Source organism: Lissotriton helveticus, chromosome 4_1 (assembly GCF_964261635.1).
Source record: "Lissotriton helveticus chromosome 4_1, aLisHel1.1, whole genome shotgun sequence".
Taxonomy (NCBI): domain Eukaryota; kingdom Metazoa; phylum Chordata; class Amphibia; order Caudata; family Salamandridae; genus Lissotriton; species Lissotriton helveticus.
Window position 1 is genome coordinate 67,319,262 of NC_136063.1, and position 19,669 is coordinate 67,338,930.

The window sequence follows — 19,669 nt, forward strand, 5'->3', positions numbered from 1 at the left end:
CAGCTCAGGACTCTGGCAGGAGGGAAGCGCGACTAGCTCCATCAGCTTGTCTGTGAAGGACCTACCTTATCGGAAGGCACTCGGATCAGGTAGACACAGTTGACGTTGTTTGGGTACGAGGAAGGGTTATTGGAGGACGCCAGAGTGCCGGTCGGGTTAGGTAAAATAGTGCTGCAAACACCTAAAACCAAATATGAAAAGGAAAATTCTTTGAATATTAATGTCTTGAAACTGCACAATATCCCTGACAGGTTGAGTTACCTCCCTCCAACGGCTCCTACTGAGAATGGCTCAGTTAGATTCACTAGTATTTAAGCTGGCATCTTTATATCTCCACCAGGAGGAAGCCCCTTGACCTAAACAATGATCTCTGTGGCTGGTGCTGATCTTAGCAATGATATGGAAGCACAGACAAGAATATAAGTAGGTACCAAAAACTACACTGGGCACACTGAACTTCGACACAAATTGTCCTGGTTCAGATAAAATGCCAGTAAAGGTGGGATAGATTTTTTGGAAGACAAATAAAAATGAAACTCTGCAAAAGCAAATTACTTTGGATGAAGAACAGAATCTTTCTGTCACTCCACTTCCTCTTTACTGGTCTAAAGTGACTTCAGTGTTCAGGTCAAAGAAAGCTACATGGTGTATAGCTATAAGGCCACATAACTCCTAATGCGAAGAGGACAATGAACCCAACGGCAGGGATATTTTCAAAGCTAGGAACCCAAATGTCAAGCTCCATAAAGGGAACAAACAGGGTATTTGCAGAACTCTAGCATTCAAACCATCTGAAACTCCAATATAAGAGGAATATTTTTCCATAAAGTAGTAGATTGTGCTTGGAACTCATCAGGTGATGAACACTGGGACCCAGTCAGAGGATAAACTATGGAATTCTACCAAGAGTGGGATCCCACCAGTGGATAAATGCAAGGATCCCATCCGTGAATGGATACTGGGGAGACATATCTACAACAAAATGTCGGAGAGCGGAACCGCGCTATTTTCGGCACCGACATTTCCAAAATGCAGGAATGCGTTGTATTTACACCAATACGACGCTCCCCTGTGTTTTCCCTAGTGCTAGCGCTAAAATGAGCTGCCTAGCGCCAACACAGGCACCCTTGCACCATAGTGCAAGGGTGCCTACCTTGCACAGAATGATTGTTTATGTGCAGGAAGGTGTCCCTTCCTGCACATAAACAATCCTTTATGGTGATTTGTTACTTCTATGCGTGCTGCTGAATGCAGCATACATAGAAGTAGCAAATTGTCATTATTCAATGATTGTTTATATCCAGGAAGGTGTCTCTTCCTACACATAAATAATCATTAATGGCGTTTTGCTCTTTCTATGTGTGCTGCCGAAGGCAAAAGCATGGAGAAATAAAAGCATTTCTCCTTGTTTCTCCATTGTAACGCCTGCTGTTGCATGACGTTAGTTTTGGCGCTGCCTCAGATTTACACCTCCTTGTGAATCTGGGGCAGGATCAAAAAGCAGTGGGAGTTGTGGTGGAACGCTCACAGCAACACCCATATCAGCAGACTAGACTTCAGTGGTACCCATCCAAGAGCCCTATCAAAACGTCATTATCATATCAACAGGCTCGACTGCAGTGGGACCCATCGAAAACCCCTATCCAAAGGTCATTATCTTATCAGCAGGCTAGATGTCAGTGGTACCCATCCAAAAGGTCATTATCATAAGCAGGCTAGACTTCGGTGGTACCCATCCAAGAGCCCTATCCAAAAGGTCATTATCATAAGCAGGCTAGACTTCGGTGGTACCCATCCAAAACCCCTATCCAAAGGTCATTATCTTATCAGCAGGCTAGATGTCAGTGGTACCCATCCAAAAGGTCATTATCATAAGCAGGCTAGACTTCGGTGGTACCCATCCAAGACCCCTATCCAAAGGTCATTATCATAAGCAGGCTAGACTTCGGTGGTACCCATCCAAGACCCCTATCCAAAGGTCATTATCATAAGCAGGCTAGACTTCGGTGGTACCCATCCAAGACCCCTATCCAAAGGTCATTATCATAAGCAGGCTAGACTTCGGTGGTACCCATCCAAGAGCCCTATCCAAAAGGTCATTATCATAAGCAGGCTAGACTTCGGTGGTACCCATCCAAAACCCCTATCCAAAGGTCATTATCTTATCAGCAGGCTAGATGTCAGTGGTACCCATCCAAAAGGTCATTATCATAAGCAGGCTAGACTTCGGTGGTACCCATCCAAGAGCCCTATCCAATGGTCATTATCTTATCAGCAGGCTAGACTTCGGTGGTATCCATCCAAAAGCCCTATCCAAAAGGTCATTATCTTCAACTAAGCATTTATTGTCTCAAGTGCATCAAGGGAACAGCATCAGCCTGTTTGTGGGAGAACATTATTAGACATGTTCCCCCATGTAACCCACGGCCCTGTGGCTTATCTCTTCTCAATGCTGGAAGTACTAACATTCAGGGAAAGGGAAACTGCAGATTCTTACTCATCGGTCCAAAGATTTTGAATGTACTGCCTGCACCTGGATATTAAGAATAGAAATGCTCCGCTTACCATTAGGAAAGCCTTACAACATTTCTCTTGTGTTCTCTTTTTGCAGCACTTACATGTATGGTATTTTATATTCGTTAGTTAGGGACACTGGTGCCTAAACACAACAATTAAGTTCAGAGGGTGTGCTCTAGAAACAAACTAGAAAAATACAATTGTCCCATGATGGATGATATTGGTGGAAGTTGAGCTGGAATCATTACAAAAGATAATATTACTGCCTACGAGGAAAAGATGCTATGACTGATATGACATTTCAGCATCGATCTGCAGGCATGCACTCCTTACCACACTGGTACAGGGCGTTGATTTTGGAAACATCCAGGTTGCTAAGCCCATATCTCTGTCCGATGACTGTGTTAGGATCTGGCTTGGGGACGATGGTCGGCTGTCCAGATGTGGTAGTGAAAGCATACCTGGGGAAAGGAAGACCTCACAGGTAAAGCCCACAGTGTATGCACCATTATAACGCATTATTAACCCATAGAACTCTACAGCGAGTCCAGGTTAGTCTACAGCGGGAAAAGGTGAGGGTCAAATATTTGGTGTTTGCTTAATTCGATTCATATCTAAACTCCATCTCAATATTGTTCTAGAACTATCCCCCTGCAGATCCTGCCCAGCTCAGTCTGGAACTTCTCAGTTCTCATTTTCATGAGCATCAAATCCATGTAGGCATTACACGCTCCCCGTACCGCCCTCACTCACGCTCAGCATCTCAGATCCCAAAAAGCACTGATTTGAAAAATGTCTCCATTGTAGCCTCATGACATTTCCTCTTGTGACAGAGGCTGGCTTTAGTAGTGAGGTACCAATCCTCATGCGATTCATCAACAATGGATCTTCCACTGTAAACCGAGTTGTTCACCAATTCAGACAACGTTCACCTTCCCATTCTCGCAGCAACAAAATGTAGGGATCAGGGCAAAACAAAGCCTGCACCACCAATAAATATCAAAAAATATAAATTAGTAAAGAAGGTGCTAGTACCCAGGAACGCAATCCCTATACGGTCCTGAAGAGGAACCGGAAAACCCTAGTTCCCTTAACAAACTTCACAGGAGATGGTCTGCACCCTTCAATAATTTAGTTCAAATATTGCATCTTGCAAGTAAAGATCTTATTCAATATACATGATTTCAGTATTGTCAGTTTTCCCAAGAAACAGTAAACGGAGGCATCCTCAATTCTCTTCAAATCTTTATTCAATTTTCTTAGTTAAAAATGCAGATAGCCAACGCGTTTCATCCGTTACCGGACTTCTTCAGGGCTGATTGAATTTCATAAACGTCATGATAATAATTCCCTCCGTATCCACAAACTAGTGTCCAATAATTTTAGGCTTTTTGTAGATGAGCTTCTTAAGAGAACAACGATAAATTTGCCTTTAGTATTATTCAGGCAAAATGTAAAGCCGCAGTATTCTAGCTCCCAAGTCGCCATGAGGACATTCAACTCTATTGGAACAAGTTCAGTGACACAGCCATGACTCGACTTCACTTTCTTACCTTCACCATCTATGGCAGTTCCACACTCTGGAGTCCATATACACCAACCCAGCCATCATTCCGTACCCGCTTCACATACAGAGCATCAATCCTAACCAATCATGTTCACCGACACAGCCATCATTCCGTACCCGCTTCACATACAGAGCATCAATCCTAACCTATCATGTTCACCAACACAGCTATCAATCCGTACCCCGCTTCACATACAGAGCAATGATCCTAACCAATCATGTTCACCGACACAGCCATCATTCTGTACCCCGCTACACATACAGAGCATTGATCCTATCCAATCATGTTCACCGACACAGCCATCATTTCGTACCTGCTTCACATACAGAGCATCGATCCTAACCAATGATGCACACCAACCCAGCCATCTTTCTGTTGCTCCTCTTCCCTCTAACAGTCACAGTCACCCCTCTAGTGCCCTTCCTCGGATATATAGGTTCCAATAGGCACCATGCTCTGCTCTCTGTCCTCCCGACCCTCAATCAAATGTGAAATAAACACCACCCTCTACTTCCCATTTCCAACAATCTCAGCTCTAATTAAAAAGATCACATCATAATGTGATCTGAATCACTGGGTGTGATTTAGGGTGTGATGGAAGGACGATTATGGGGGGTGGCAGAGGATATTACCAATCTCATCCCGACGGTATACCATGGCCAAATTTAGACATGACTTCAGCCCAGCAGTCATCGCTCCATAATTAAAGGAACCATCATTACTGCTGTTCCTTTAAGTTACTAAAGGTTTTCACCCAGGTTGTGGGAGTTATTATTTTCATCCTGTCGATCAATGCTAGATTTTTCCTGATGGTGATGGACAGGGAAAAAAAGGTATTACACCGTCCACCCTAAATAGGGCAGGCATTGTAAAATGCCATTCCTCAGATGGCTGCTACTCCATTGGGCTGTCAGAGGAAGTATTTCATCAACAGAGCCTATAGGAGGTCTGTCAACAGAATACCCATCTTTAAATGAAGCGGGTGGTCCTAGGGTTTGTCGGAGAGGGTAATCCGTCATGTTTGCAAAGGAGTACCCTGTCTGCCAAAATCTAAATCAGAGTCACTGTCTATATATAAAAGCCTTTCATCAGAGTTGTAAACAGAAAATCTCTTCTTAGCTGAGCATCGGAGACTTACATCCCATAGTGCATCACGGAGGCGTAGTCGTACTCCAGGCCAAGGTTGTTGGTGTTCTCTTTGTTAAAGTTGCCGATGCTGTCTGTTGAGATGAGCAGACGGTACAAATGAGTTAGTGAGGACTGAGTCTGATATGGCACATTCCAATACAGAGAAGGTCCCAACTCACCAGGGGGCAGTGCTCCCATGTGCCATTGCAGGGGTTAGGAGTAGTCTAAAGGCAAAGCTTTCGATTTTGGAACATGGGGGGGGGATCAAATCTGAACCCTGGCATAGGATCGAAAAGCATATGATTTGAAGTTAATCACTTAATACCTTCAGCATGTGATAAGAAGTTGTATAATTCTAAATTTAAATCCTATTTAATGAAGTGCACCATCTTGCTCCCAAGCGGGAATCACACTAAATAAATACCAGCGCCTACATACATCCGGGAGGGACGCACTGGAGTTTCAGCCAGGTTTAGAGATAGCTCACTGTTGTCATTTTGAAGGGAAAATCATCATGTTTTTTCCTTATGAAAACTTTTTTGCCTCATAAAGTGATCTATCTCCAGGGTGCACCCTTCACCTTAGATTGTATTGTACTGTATTGTAGTTGCATTTATATAGCGCCTACTATCCTTGACAAGGCACTGGAGCACACTACTCCAGGCACCCAAGGTTTAGTGGTTAATCCAGTGGTTGGTGGTTATTGGGATAAATCTTGTGCTCTCAAGAAAACCATTCCATGCATTTACTCCAGTTTCTTTGAGGAAGAGTAAATTATTTGGGGTTTGTGGTGATCATTTGGGAAGTGGATCAAGTATGCGAGTTCATGGAGATGATTTGTGGGATTAATGCCTGAGAGAGGAGATTAGGAATTATTAGTTTGCAGGTATGACTTTCAAGGAAGAGGTGATTTAGTTGAAAATTTGGAAGAAAATGAGGACATTAACAGAAATGCAATAGTAAAGATTAAGGCAAACATGATTGTGAAGTAAAGTAGGCTGTGCTCAGAGAGTGGAGACATGCGTAGTATGAAAAATAAGGAGATAGTCATTCGAATTAAAATGAAAGGGAGAGGGGAGTTTTTCATGCAGGTTTGGGAATACAGAAGAGGCTTTTTGAGAAGCCATGCAATCGGAGGATGAAAAACCATTATTTGTATGTGAGATATTGGAGTAAGAAAGGGTGGTGCTCAAGCCCCTGCCCCACTTAACAACGCATGCTTTGTGTCGGGGTTATGTTACTTTTCTAATTCAAACCCAAATTAAAGTGTTCAGATGGGATTTACAATCCAACGCTAATCGCGATATGAGTTGAATTGTAACCCAAAGTAACAAAAAGTTATGCTTTGCGCTGCCTTGCATTACTTTGCGTCAAGGGGGTGGTCTATGACTGGTGCACAGGTGTTACTATGCCTTCACCCATGGGTTTTGACATAAATCCATATCTACAAAGCATGGTAAAGAGGGATTTGGGCTAAGATGCTGTGCCTCCTCAATGCAAGTGTACCGGGATGAAATATTTTCATTTCTCCTTGTTTTTCCCACTTTGCATGTGTGCTGCATTGTTCAGCATACAAAGTAGGACAACTCTCAAAGCATCATTTGTGTATTGAAAGGGACCCTTTTCAGCACAAAGACTATGCTTCAGACATTGCATACATTCTGGCACTATGGCGCAAGGGTCTCTGTGTTGGTGCATGCCTGTCTAAAGTCTGCCACCAGCACTGGGAGGCAGCAGCGTAGCGCCACATCAAAGTATTTCATTCACACGATGCAGCGCAGCCACTTCAGATGAACACTTCTGTGTAAATCTGTACCCTGTGTCTCTGAAGCGGGCACTGCAGTTAGCAATCACTGATCCTCATTATCGATTTCAGGAAAATGCATTTTAAACACAGGTCATAATTTATCCTGTGTCAGGCAATTTTTATGTGGTCCAGTTAATGCCCTCAGCTGTGGTACCGTTCGTGAAAAGGACACCAGACTGTGACAGTAACAAATATTGATCACCGTGACCAAGGATCAGATTTGCAGAACGTGTACGTTGGCGGCTATCTGTGATCAAACCTAAGCTGAACCAATCGGGTGTCTAAATCGGTGCCAAGGTGTGCCCATCAGGAATCTGAGTTGTACTCAGTTTACTCTCTAAATGGTAAGTGGAGCCCGGGGGTGACACTGACCGGGCGAGATGTTCTCCGTCATGATGGTCACATAGTTGTCACGGTCGCTGCGGCTCTGCTCGTGGTAGAAGCCCAGGGAGTGCTGCAGCTCATGCTGGATGGTTCCTTTAGACAGACATCCCCCGGGAAGAGATACCTCCTGTCCGCCTCCTGTCTTCCCGATGTATGACCAGCACCTAGGAGAGAAGATGGACCAGGGAGACCCATAGATTACTACAATGGCACCTTTAGAGAAAGAATATTACAATCTTACTGCAAACAAGGGATCTGCCTGTGTGACTCCTCTCTGACTGTAGCTATCTGCAAGGGATGAGGGGTTCTAGAAAAAGACAATGTGCAGTCTAGGTTGTGATGAAAGATCTTGCATCCAAAGAAAAGCTGTGCCATCCTGCACCAGTCTGGTTCATTTCTGGCCTACCCTATGATATTTCCTCCCAGTAGACTCCACATCAGTCTGCGCTGAAGCCCTTTGTAATCGGTCTTCAGACTCAATCTCAAAACCTTTCTTTTTGATAACTTCTCTTATGGTTGTGTAATCTTACAGTTCTCCATTTACTTTCATGAGCTTTCCGCTATCGCCTTGGACACCTCCCTGGAGGTAGCTGTGCGCTCTATAAATGTCATGAATTGAATTGACTTGCATTTGAGAGTATTGTCTGACTGGGGGGACAGATCTACCAGCAGCCCATGGGTCATTCTGCTCAGTCCCCCATGACTGGGATCCATACTCCAACGCAGTCAGTGTTCTGGTTGCGTGTGGCATGTTACATGTGTGTTCTGCAGCTCAGAAAGCAAATGTATTGAGAGTGGTGTCCCAAAATGATGAGTCCCTTCAGGATGCCTTTATCATTTGTGTACTTATTTCTGCCTCTGGAATCTTTGCATTTAGACCTCTTGGATCTATGGGTGGACCTAGAATATAAAGTATATCTCTTTTTTGCTAGGCACAACATTTTTGCCCAGCAAAAGGCCCTGGGACCCCCTCCTGCTTTGTGTTGTGATTCACATCGAATAGAGAGACCTGACCAGTCAAACATCAGACATGTCAAAGTCAGGCTGATGCACTGGAGCACTTTGTCTTAGCACCTTTGCTCCTCTGAACAGGAGGATTACATACAGCACCCTATTGAAAGCGTGAAGACCCATTCCTGGCCATAGCAGAGGACAGCATACTATCCCCGATAGGATAACACTTTGCAAGGAATCAAACTGCACTGCACTAGAAGCATGCTAGGGTATTGCTTACTGTATTTGGGCCACAAGAGCAGTTAAGACCTTCTGTGTTTTATGTGTTCTCTATGTTAACTCCCTTGCTTTCTTGTGTGCAAATACAATTCCCATTCAAAATGAGCAAACTAGCCTTTTTACTGGATTTTTTGTTAATCGTGTACAATTACTTTTGTTGTACTGTGAGTTCCAAACCCTCAACCTCCTCTTAGAGCAAACCTTGGCTACTCAGCCTTGCTGCTCTTAAGCAGTCACAAGTACAACAGGAGAAACTTAGTAATTCAGTTGTGGTGCAAAGGGACCTGTTGCCCTAGGACACCAGCGGTGAATGATAGGGCACAGTAGGCACCAACCATTGATACTGCCCGGCAACCACTCACTGTCCCAGAAATCTTAATAATATCTTAACAGTTTTTTGAAACAACTGTAAAAACAGTGGCCACTCACAGATTTTTCCAGGATGACTTCTTTTAGCTAGGGAATTACAGCTTCAGTGAGGCTATCACGATGCTAAAAAAAACGTATAAAATGTGTAATGTGGTGTAATGGTGCTGATTATATTTAAGGGACACGTGATTCGCAGACCGAAATACACTCCATGCTAAAATATTGATAGGAACACATAAACAGAGCCATGGAGAACCCAGTGGTGGGAGCTCATCATAACATGAGGGAATGAACAAAGTGTACAGGGTTCAGCCGTCAGAACCTCTACGGAATGAACAAAGCACACAGGATTCAGCCATCAGAACCTCTAGGCAATTAACAAAGTACACAGGATCCAGCCATCAGAACCTCTAGGGAACGAACAAAGCACACAGGATCCAGCCATCAGAACCTCTAGGGAATGAAAAAAGCACACAGGATCCTGCTCTCAGAACCTCTAGGGAATGAACAAAGCACACAGGATCCAGCCATCAGAACCTCTAGGGAATGAACAAAGCACACAGGATCCAGCCATCAGAACCTCTAGGGAATGAACAAAGCACACAGGATCCTGCTCTCAGAACCTCTAGGGAATGAACAAAGCATACAGGATCCAGCCATCAGAATCTCTAGGGGATGAACAAAGCACACAGGATCTAGCCATCATGACCTCTGGGGTATTACAAAAGTATCCAGGATTCAGCCATCAGAACCTCTAGGGAATGAAAAAAACATACAGGACTCAGCCATCAGAACCACTAAGAAATGAAAAAAGCATACAGGACCCAGCCATCAGAAACTCTAAGCTATTTATAGTCCAGTGGTACCCAGCACTGAGAGCCTAAACAGTAGATGGGAATATATGGAACTACAGATCTATCACACAGAGTGAACAGACCCTTGCGATATACTGTCACTGAGAGGTCAAGCCCATTCGGTATTATTTCTCACAGAGAGGTGAAACTCCATGGAAGGTCCACCACTAAATCCACATCACAGTGAAAGCCTGCAACTGAGAGTGCCCTGCCCATGGAAAGAATTTCACTGAGAGTCTTCTGCCCATACAAAGTCTTTCACTGAGAGTCCACTGTCCATGGAAAGCCTTTCACTGAGAGTCCACTGCCCATACAAAGTCTTTCACTGAGAGTCCACTGTCCATGGAAAGCCTTTCACTGAGAGTCTTCTGCACATGGAAAATCTTTCACTGAGAGTCTTCTGCCAATGGAAAGTCTTTCACTGAGAGTCTTCTGCCCATACAAAGTCTTTCACTAAGAGTCCACTGCCCATGGCCAGTCTTTCAGTGAGATTCTTCTGCCCATACAAAGTCTTTCACTGAGAGTCTTCTGCCCATGGAACGTCTTTCACTGAGAGTCTTTGTTGGACCTGGCCTTCTTGGCAGGGTCATCCCTGAACTTTTTGCCTTCCTCCAATACTCTCTCTGACCTGTTTTTGTTGGTTTAATGACTCTGGGCACTTTTACCACTGCTGACCAGTGCTAAAGTGCATATGCTCTCCCTGTGAAAAGTATATATGTGATTGATGTCCATGATTGGTTCATTGGATTTACTGTCAGTCCCTAGTAAAGTGCACCAGGAGTGCCAGGGCTTGTGAATGCCAATACTGCTAGTGGGCCTGCAGCGCTGGTTGCGCCACCCACAGAAGCAGCCTTAAAATGTGTCTAGGGTCTGCCATTGCAGAACCTGCGTGCAGTCTGGTACTGTCATGCTGGCTGGGCAAGTGCACACACTTGCCAGCCCCTAAACCTTCCCTTAACTTCATATTAGTCACCCCTATGGTAGGCCTAAGGGCAGGGTGCATTGTAAGTGTAAGGTAGAACATGCCCTGATGTGTGTGGCATGTTCTAATAGTGAATTACTGCCAAATTCGTTTTTCACTATTGTAAGGCTACCAGTTCCCTTCTAGGCCAGATGGGCTGCTGGAATTATTACACTCTATAATCCCAGCAGGCTCAGGGAACATGGTAGAAATTAATGTTTAGTATGCCTGAACTCAGAATAATAAAATACTTCTTTTAGTAAAGTTTATTTTAATATCCTGTGTTTGCAAATGCTACTTTTAGAAAGCTAGCATTTGCTTGTCTAACTATTTCAGCCCGCCTCTGCTTTTGTGTGTATCTGACTGTCTGAGTTGTGTGAGTGACAGGGCTGGGAGTTGACAGGTTGTGAATAGCAGGAGGACCCCTTAATGGGTGGTGGGAGTTTCCCCTGAATGATGCATCAGGCTGTGCTCTGCCACCACAATGCTGGCTCCGCCCTCCTGGGGAGCGACTGATGACTCAGCCTGCACCTGGCCCAGGAAGGACCGAAGCTTGTCAACAGAGTGCTCAGGCTGCCCCTGTCTTCACAATGCCGGCTCCGCCCCCCTGGGGAGCGGCTGATGTGCCTGCCCTCACACTGAATGCAGAAGCAGAAGTACCCACCACAAGTGCTCAGGGACTGGAGCAGTTATGCAAAGGCCCCCCTGGCCTGTAAGAACAAAAGAAACTGTGTATAAAAGTAGGAGCCCTGCTCCTTGTAAATTAGAATCCTGTTTCACCACGAAGGACCTCTGCCCGACTAGAAGGAGAAGAGACGCTGGGAGGACTGGCCTGCTGCTTGCCTTGCTGAGAAAGGAGAGGGAAAGACTTAATGAGAAAAGACTTTGCTGCTTTGTGCTTAAACATTCTCCAAGGGCTTGATTGAGCTTGCCCCCTGACCTGAGCCACAGGACCATCTGGCTCAACCTGCCCTCTGCTCGTCTGCCGGTAATTATCTGGGATTTCTACCACTGCCGGAGCTGTGACCTTGGTGCCCCCCAGCCCCTCCCTGAGGCCGTGACCGACTGTGTCTCCTCGTCCCCGCCGAGGAAGAGCTCCGCTCCGTTGAGCCGCTCTTCCCCCGCTGAAGAGATCGCTGTGTTGACCGCCTGGGAAGGCTCGCTGCTGTGGTGCCCCCCCAGCCCCTCCTCGAGGCCGTGCTCGCCGGTTTCCCCGTCCCTGCCGAGGGAGAGCTCCGCTCTGCTGAGCCGCTCCCCCTCCGCCGAGGGAAACCACTGAGATCACCGCCCACGGAGGCTCGCTGTTGTGCCTCACCCTCCCGCCAGAAATCCCCACCGGACGTAAACAGACCCAGGGGACAGACCTCCGCCGGACGGACGCCTCGGGTGCCAGCCTCGCTCTGCCTGAGCCGCTGGGCACCTCGCATCTGTCCCCGGAGAAAAGCCGCCACCGAGACCGTCATCGGGCTCGGGGCCCACAACGTTTGTTTCCCCCCTGGGTTTTGGGGTTGCCAGCCTGCCTGCAAGTGCCAAGGTATTGTGAATATCCCCCGCGGTGCGAGCCGCCCCTGTTCCGCTGACTCGCACCGCTCTGTGTGCCTGCCTGCAGCTCCGCGCTGAGAGAGCGCTCCAGCCCCTCCCGCTGGAATCCTTTAGCTGTCGGGAAGCCGAGGCTGCAATCTGAGCCCCTGCCCGAGTGACTGGGGCTGCGCTGGGTCCTTGGGCCTCCCCTCCACCTGGACAGCTCTGAGGTCGGTGTTCCCCCCCCGTGTGGGTCCCGCAGACCAGGGGGGCCATCCGCTCCACGAGACCCGGCCGGGCCGATCGCGCCCCACGCAAGAAGCGTGAGACTTGGCAGGGGGTCGGGATTTCACCCGTCTGAGGCGCCGCGAAGCGCGGCAGAGTGCATAGCAGGACCCCATAGGTCCTAGAGGGGTGGAAAAGTGCACAATCTGGGCAGAAACGAACAAGGAATCAAGGGAACACTGTGGAATACAATTCGAGATAAGAACAGTGCAATTTGAAACTGCAACTAAGAAGAAAAGTGCCTATTTACAATCTGTGGTGCTACAAAACGTTATTTGATCTTGTGATAAGTCTGTTCTAAAGAGTATATTTAATTTTTACATAAAGAAGCGTATTTTTATATACTCACAGCCTGGTGTCCATTTGTGGGGGGATTGGTATATTTTACTGTGTGTGTGACTACAAATGCTTAACTGACTAACGCCTGAAGAATAGCCTTGGCTGCTCACGCCACGCACCTAGAGGGTGAGCAAGGGTAATTCTGAAGGGTCATCCTTTGCCCTGACTTAGAGGAGAGGGTCCCTGCTTGTCACAAGTACCTACTTGCGCCAACCAGAGACCCCCAATTCTAACATTGGACGCAGCGGTGAGGATTTGCGAATTTGCATTTGTAGTTTGCATACAGTGAATTACTGATCACCACATAGTGAGAGCAGATCTATAACGTAGCCACAGGTTTCCATTTTTATAATTTTGCTGGGAGATCTCCATGTGCTTGTGAAACGTCATGCCTGGTTCAGTGAGGATGGAAAAGGCAGCAACCAGATGCCTGTCGCCAGAGGAGTTGGCAGACAAGGCAGCAACCAGGGCGCATGAAATAGAGATGGCGAAATTAAAAGGACAAATGGAAATGGACAAGCATAAATTGGCAATGGAAAGCCAAAAATTAGCCATGGAGGCGCTAAAACACCAAAGAGCTCACTACTTGAGGATGAAAGAACTTGACTTGGAGCTTGAAGCCAGGAGGGCTTCAGCCCAACATCCAGAGATTTGTGTAGCTCGCAGATTGAGTTTTGCTGGGCTGGAGGTGGAGTCCAGCTCAGCTGGTGGCAGCAACATTCAGGTATCTAGTGCTGACAGCATAGCGCGCGCACCTAGAGATATGGCACCTGACTGGAAGGGGGTTAACTTACACCAGGAGGTTCAAGGGCATGAGGTAGCTCCAGTAGTGCGCAGCGTCCCTGAAGGGAATAGGGTGGCTGGCGTAGGAGTTCATGGTCCTAGTGGTGGGAGGGATTCCCCCATGGTTGAGGTCCTGGTGGGTGAGTGTAAGGACCGACCAGAAGAGTGTGGGTTGTGCGACAGAGACAGTCCGCTACTGTCTGGCCAGTCTCAGGAGAATGGTGTGGAGTATGTGTGTGAGGCGCTGGATGGTGAGGTGAAGGATAGTTTGGTTAACCCTGCTAGGGGGCTGTGTAATCCAATTGTGGGAGAGCATACTTTAAGTCCCAGTTTTCCAGAGCTATGCCAACACCTGTTTGAGAGTGAGTTCTCTGACCCCAGGGAGCTCACATTGGAGGCAGACCTTGTGGTGGATTCCAGAGGGTCTGGAGAGGCATTGGGGTGTGATCCTGTGGGGAGTGGCTCAGGTATCTTCCAGCCCAGAGTGGTGGAAGTGGCGCAGAGTAGCCCAGCTAGGTCCTGTAGCAGTGAGAGGGGTGTAGGGCCTCACGTCCTGTCCTTAAGGGGAAGGAGTGAGAATGGGTGTTGTCCCGGTAGTGCCCAACCTCAGTCTCAGAGCCTGGATGGTTCTTTAAGGGAACACCAGGTGGGGAGCCTAGGCTGTCCGGATGAGTCACCCTTTAAGGGGGATCCCCCAGTGGCTAGAGAACGTGGAGGCTCTGTAAACAGGGCTCCAGTAGTTCTGGTGACTGGCAGTACCACTCCAGTTGGGAGGGTGCAGAAGTCCAGAAAGAGGGGCGAGAGGGGAAAAGAGTCCCCAGTGGAAGAACCATTGGGTCAGGGGCCAGCCAGCAGGGCTGCGTCCCCAGTGAATGACCAGGGGGACACCACTTCTGTCCTGGGGGATCTTCCCACACTGTCAGAGGGACAGGGGTTGGGAGATCTGCACCAGGTAGACTGTTGCACGGCACATGAGCTATGTGCCACCCTCAGGGGGGGCATGCGTGCTCCCCGGGAAGTCCTGGTGCGCCAGGCAAGTGTTCAACTGCAGGGTTGGGTCCCTGAGTTGGAGAGTCAGGTTCAGGTGTTGTCTGACCTGGAGGGTGGGACCACTGTAATCAGTGTCCTGGCCCATGTCCCTTCTAGGGGTACCACTCCAGTTGGGAGTGGGCAGTACTCTGGAAGGGGGTGCAGAGGCAGGGAGTCCTCGCCTCTGACCCCGGTGCGACTTGAGGGTTTAGACCCTAGGTTTAAGGGCCAGGTGCAGGGTGTCCCCCCTGACCTGGTGCCCCAGTTGCAGGATAGCACCCCTGAACTGGTGGGAGAATTGTGCAGATCACCTGCCACAGGTGCCCTGACAATTCTGGAAGGGGGTACCACTCCAGGTGGGAGGGTGCAGAGCCCCAAGGAGGAGGACCGGTTGTGGGAGAGCCCACCCCAGTCTTTGGTCCAGCAGCCAGGTACAGGCCTGGGGCTGGTGAGTCAGTGCCAGGATGGCATACCTGACCTGACAGGAGGGAGAGTGGACAAAGGGTGCCAAGCACCTGGGGCTACTGCCCCCCGCTCTCTGAGGCCACAGAGGTTTGAGAGCCCTGAGAGGCATGAGGCCTGGGTCTCAGCCCTGACTACCGTCAGTGGCCACTGTGATTTGATGACTGCCTGTTGGGACACACCTGTGAGCCAGTTAAGGTTAGAGGCTGCACAGGTGGTGTCCACAGAGGAAGAAAAGGGTGCCCCAGGGATTGGCTTGGTGGACCCTGAGAGTATGGACAGAGGATTTGAAATAGGTTCAGATTGGCGTAGAACTGGAATGTGCCCCTGCTGTTGCGGGCCAGGTCCAGGTTCTATCGCCCAAAGCAGGGAAGCCCATCACGGTGGTGATTGGTCTACCCTGCGTTTTGGCTGGAAGGGGGTTGTGTTGGACCTGGCCTTCTTGGCAGGGTCATCCCTGAACTTTTTGCCTTCCTCCAATACTCTCTCTGACCTGTTTTTGTTGGTTTAATGACTCTGGGCACTTTTACCACTGCTGACCAGTGCTAAAGTGCATATGCTCTCCCTGTGAAAAGTATATATGTGATTGATGTCCATGATTGGTTCATTGGATTTACTGTCAGTCCCTAGTAAAGTGCACCAGGAGTGCCAGGGCTTGTGAATGCCAATACTGCTAGTGGGCCTGCAGCGCTGGTTGCGCCACCCACAGAAGCAGCCTTAAAATGTGTCTAGGGTCTGCCATTGCAGAACCTGCGTGCAGTCTGGTACTGTCATGCTGGCTGGGCAAGTGCACACACTTGCCAGCCCCTAAACCTTCCCTTAACTTCATATTAGTCACCCCTATGGTAGGCCTAAGGGCAGGGTGCATTGTAAGTGTAAGGTAGAACATGCCCTGATGTGTGTGGCATGTTCTAATAGTGAATTACTGCCAAATTCGTTTTTCACTATTGTAAGACTACCAGTTCCCTTCTAGGCCAGATGGGCTGCTGGAATTATTACACTCTATAATCCCAGCAGGCTCAGGGAACATGGTAGAAATTAATGTTTAGTATGCCTGAACTCAGAATAATAAAATACTTCTTTTAGTAAAGTTTATTTTAATATCCTGTGTTTGCAAATGCTACTTTTAGAAAGCTAGCATTTGCTTGTCTAACTATTTCAGCCCGCCTCTGCTTTTGTGTGTATCTGACTGTCTGAGTTGTGTGAGTGACAGGGCTGGGAGTTGACAGGTTGTGAATAGCAGGATGACCCCTTAGTGGGTGGTGGGAGTTTCCCCTGAATGATGCATCAGGCTGTGCTCTGCCACCACAATGCTGGCTCCGCCCTCCTGGGGAGCGACTGATGACTCAGCCTGCACCTGGCCCAGGAAGGACCGAAGCTTGTCAACAGAGTGCTCAGGCTGCCCCTGTCTTCACAATGCCGGCTCCGCCCCCCTGGGGAGCGGCTGATGTGCCTGCCCTCACACTGAATGCAGAAGCAGAAGTACCCACCACAAGTGCTCAGGGACTGGAGCAGTTATGCAAAGGCCCCCCTGGCCTGTAAGAACAAAAGAAACTGTGTATAAAAGTAGGAGCCCTGCTCCTTGTAAATTAGAATCCTGTTTCACCACGAAGGACCTCTGCCCGACTAGAAGGAGAAGAGACGCTGGGAGGACTGGCCTGCTGCTTGCCTTGCTGAGAAAGGAGAGGAAAAGACTTAATGAGAAAAGACTTTGCTGCTTTGTGCTTAAACATTCTCCAAGGGCTTGATTGAGCTTGCCCCCTGACCTGAGCCACAGGACCATCTGGCTCAACCTGCCCTCTGCTCGTCTGCCGGTAATTATCTGGGATTTCTACCACTGCCGGAGCTGTGACCTTGGTGCCCCCCAGCCCCTCCCTGAGGCCGTGACCGACTGTGTCTCCTCGTCCCCGCCGAGGAAGAGCTCCGCTCCGTTGAGCCGCTCTTCCCCCGCTGAAGAGATCGCTGTGTTGACCGCCTGGGAAGGCTCGCTGCTGTGGTGCCCCCCAGCCCCTCCTCGAGGCCGTGCTCGCCGGTTTCCCCGTCCCTGCCGAGGGAGAGCTCCGCTCTGCTGAGCCGCTCCCCCTCCGCCGAGGGAAACCACTGAGATCACCGCCCACGGAGGCTCGCTGTTGTGCCTCACCCTCCCGCCAGAAATCCCCACCGGACGTAAACAGACCCAGGGGACAGACCTCCGCCGGACGGACGCCTCGGGTGCCAGCCTCGCTCTGCCTGAGCCGCTGGGCACCTCGCATCTGTCCCCGGAGAAAAGCCGCCACCGAGACCGTCATCGGGCTCGGGGCCCGCAACGTTTGTTTCCCCCCTTGGTTTTGGGGTTGCCAGCCTGCCTGCAAGTGCCAAGGTATTGTGAATATCCCCCGCGGTGCGAGCCGCCCCTGTTCCGCTGACTCGCACCGCTCTGTGTGCCTGCCTGCAGCTCCGCGCTGAGAGAGCGCTCCAGCCCCTCCCGCTGGAATCCTTTAGCTGTCGGGAAGCCGAGGCTGCAATCGGAGCCCCTGCCCGAGTGACTGGGGCTGCGCTGGGTCCTTGGGCCTCCCCTCCACCTGGACAGCTCTGAGGTCGGTGTTCCCCCCCCGTGTGGGTCCCGCAGACCAGGGGGGCCATCCGCTCCACGAGACCCGGCCGGGCCGATCGCGCCCCACGCAAGAAGCGTGAGACTTGGCAGGGGGTCGGGATTTCACCCGTCTGAGGCGCCGCGAAGCGCGGCAGAGTGCATAGCAGGACCCCATAGGTCCTAGAGGGGTGGAAAAGTGCACAATCTGGGCAGAAACGAACAAGGAATCAAGGGAACACTGTGGAATACAATTCGAGATAAGAACAGTGCAATTTGAAACTGCAACTAAGAAGAAAAGTGCCTATTTACAATCTGTGGTGCTACAAAACGTTATTTGATCTTGTGATAAGTCTGTTCTAAAGAGTATATTTAATTTTTACATAAAGAAGCGTATTTTTATATACTCACAGCCTGGTGTCCATTTGTGGGGGGATTGGTATATTTTACTGTGTGTGTGACTACAAATGCTTAACTGACTAACGCCTGAAGAATAGCCTTGGCTGCTCACGCCACGCACCTAGAGGGTGAGCAAGGGTAATTCTGAAGGGTCATCCTTTGCCCTGACTTAGAGGAGAGGGTCCCTGCTTGTCACGGTACAGGCCTGGGGCTGGTGAGTCAGTGCCAGGATGGCATACCTGACCTGACAGGAGGGAGAGTGGACAAAGGGTGCCAAGCACCTGGGGCTACTGCCCCCCGCTCTCTGAGGCCACAGAGGTTTGAGAGCCCTGAGAGGCATGAGGCCTGGGTCTCAGCCCTGACTACCGTCAGTGGCCACTGTGATTTGATGACTGCCTGTCGGGACACACCTGTGAGCCAGTTAAGGTTAGAGGCTGCACAGGTGGTGTCCACAGAGGAAGAAAAGGGTGCCCCAGGGATTGGCTTGGTGGACCCTGAGAGTATGGACAGAGGATTTGAAATAGGTTCAGATTGGCGTAGAACTGGAATGTGCCCCTGCTGTTGCGGGCCAGGTCCAGGTTCTATCGCCCAAAGCAGGGAAGCCCATCACGGTGGTGATTGGTCTACCCTGCGTTTTGGCTGGAAGGGGGTTGTGTTGGACCTGGCCTTCTTGGCAGGGTCATCCCTGAACTTTTTGCCTTCCTCCAATACTCTCTCTGACCTGTTTTTGTTGGTTTAATGACTCTGGGCACTTTTACCACTGCTGACCAGTGCTAAAGTGCATATGCTCTCCCTGTGAAAAGTATATATGTGATTGATGTCCATGATTGGTTCATTGGATTTACTGTCAGTCCCTAGTAAAGTGCACCAGGAGTGCCAGGGCTTGTGAATGCCAATACTGCTAGTGGGCCTGCAGCGCTGGTTGCGCCACCCACAGAAGCAGCCTTAAAATGTGTCTAGGGTCTGCCATTGCAGAACCTGCGTGCAGTCTGGTACTGTCATGCTGGCTGGGCAAGTGCACACACTTGCCAGCCCCTAAACCTTCCCTTAACTTCATATTAGTCACCCCTATGGTAGGCCTAAGGGCAGGGTGCATTGTAAGTGTAAGGTAGAACATGCCCTGATGTGTGTGGCATGTTCTAATAGTGAATTACTGCCAAATTCGTTTTTCACTATTGTAAGACTACCAGTTCCCTTCTAGGCCAGATGGGCTGCTGGAATTATTACACTCTATAATCCCAGCAGGCTCTGGGAACATGGTAGAAATTAATGTTTAGTATGCCTGAACTCAGAATAATAAAATACTTCTTTTAGTAAAGTTTATTTTAATATCCTGTGTTTGCAAATGCTACTTTTAGAAAGCTAGCATTTGCTTGTCTAACTATTTCAGCCCGCCTCTGCTTTTGTGTGTATCTGACTGTCTGAGTTGTGTGAGTGACAGGGCTGGGAGTTGACAGGTTG

General features: G+C 49.0%; 1 protein-coding gene across 1 annotated transcript in view; it reads right to left on the reverse strand.

Annotated features, from left to right (window-relative positions):
- The window catches only part of LOC144826954 (embryonic protein UVS.2-like), a 79,535-nt gene that overhangs the window by 17,148 nt on the left and 42,718 nt on the right, over positions 1 to 19,669 (reverse strand). Inside the window, exons 6-9 of the mRNA XM_078685415.1 lie at positions 7,393 to 7,568; positions 5,224 to 5,305; positions 2,851 to 2,978; positions 66 to 181 (exon numbers count right to left, since the gene is read on the reverse strand). Coding sequence (XP_078541541.1) covers positions 66 to 181; positions 2,851 to 2,978; positions 5,224 to 5,305; positions 7,393 to 7,568 — 502 coding nt within the window. The remainder of the gene's footprint in view (positions 1 to 65; positions 182 to 2,850; positions 2,979 to 5,223; positions 5,306 to 7,392; positions 7,569 to 19,669) is intronic.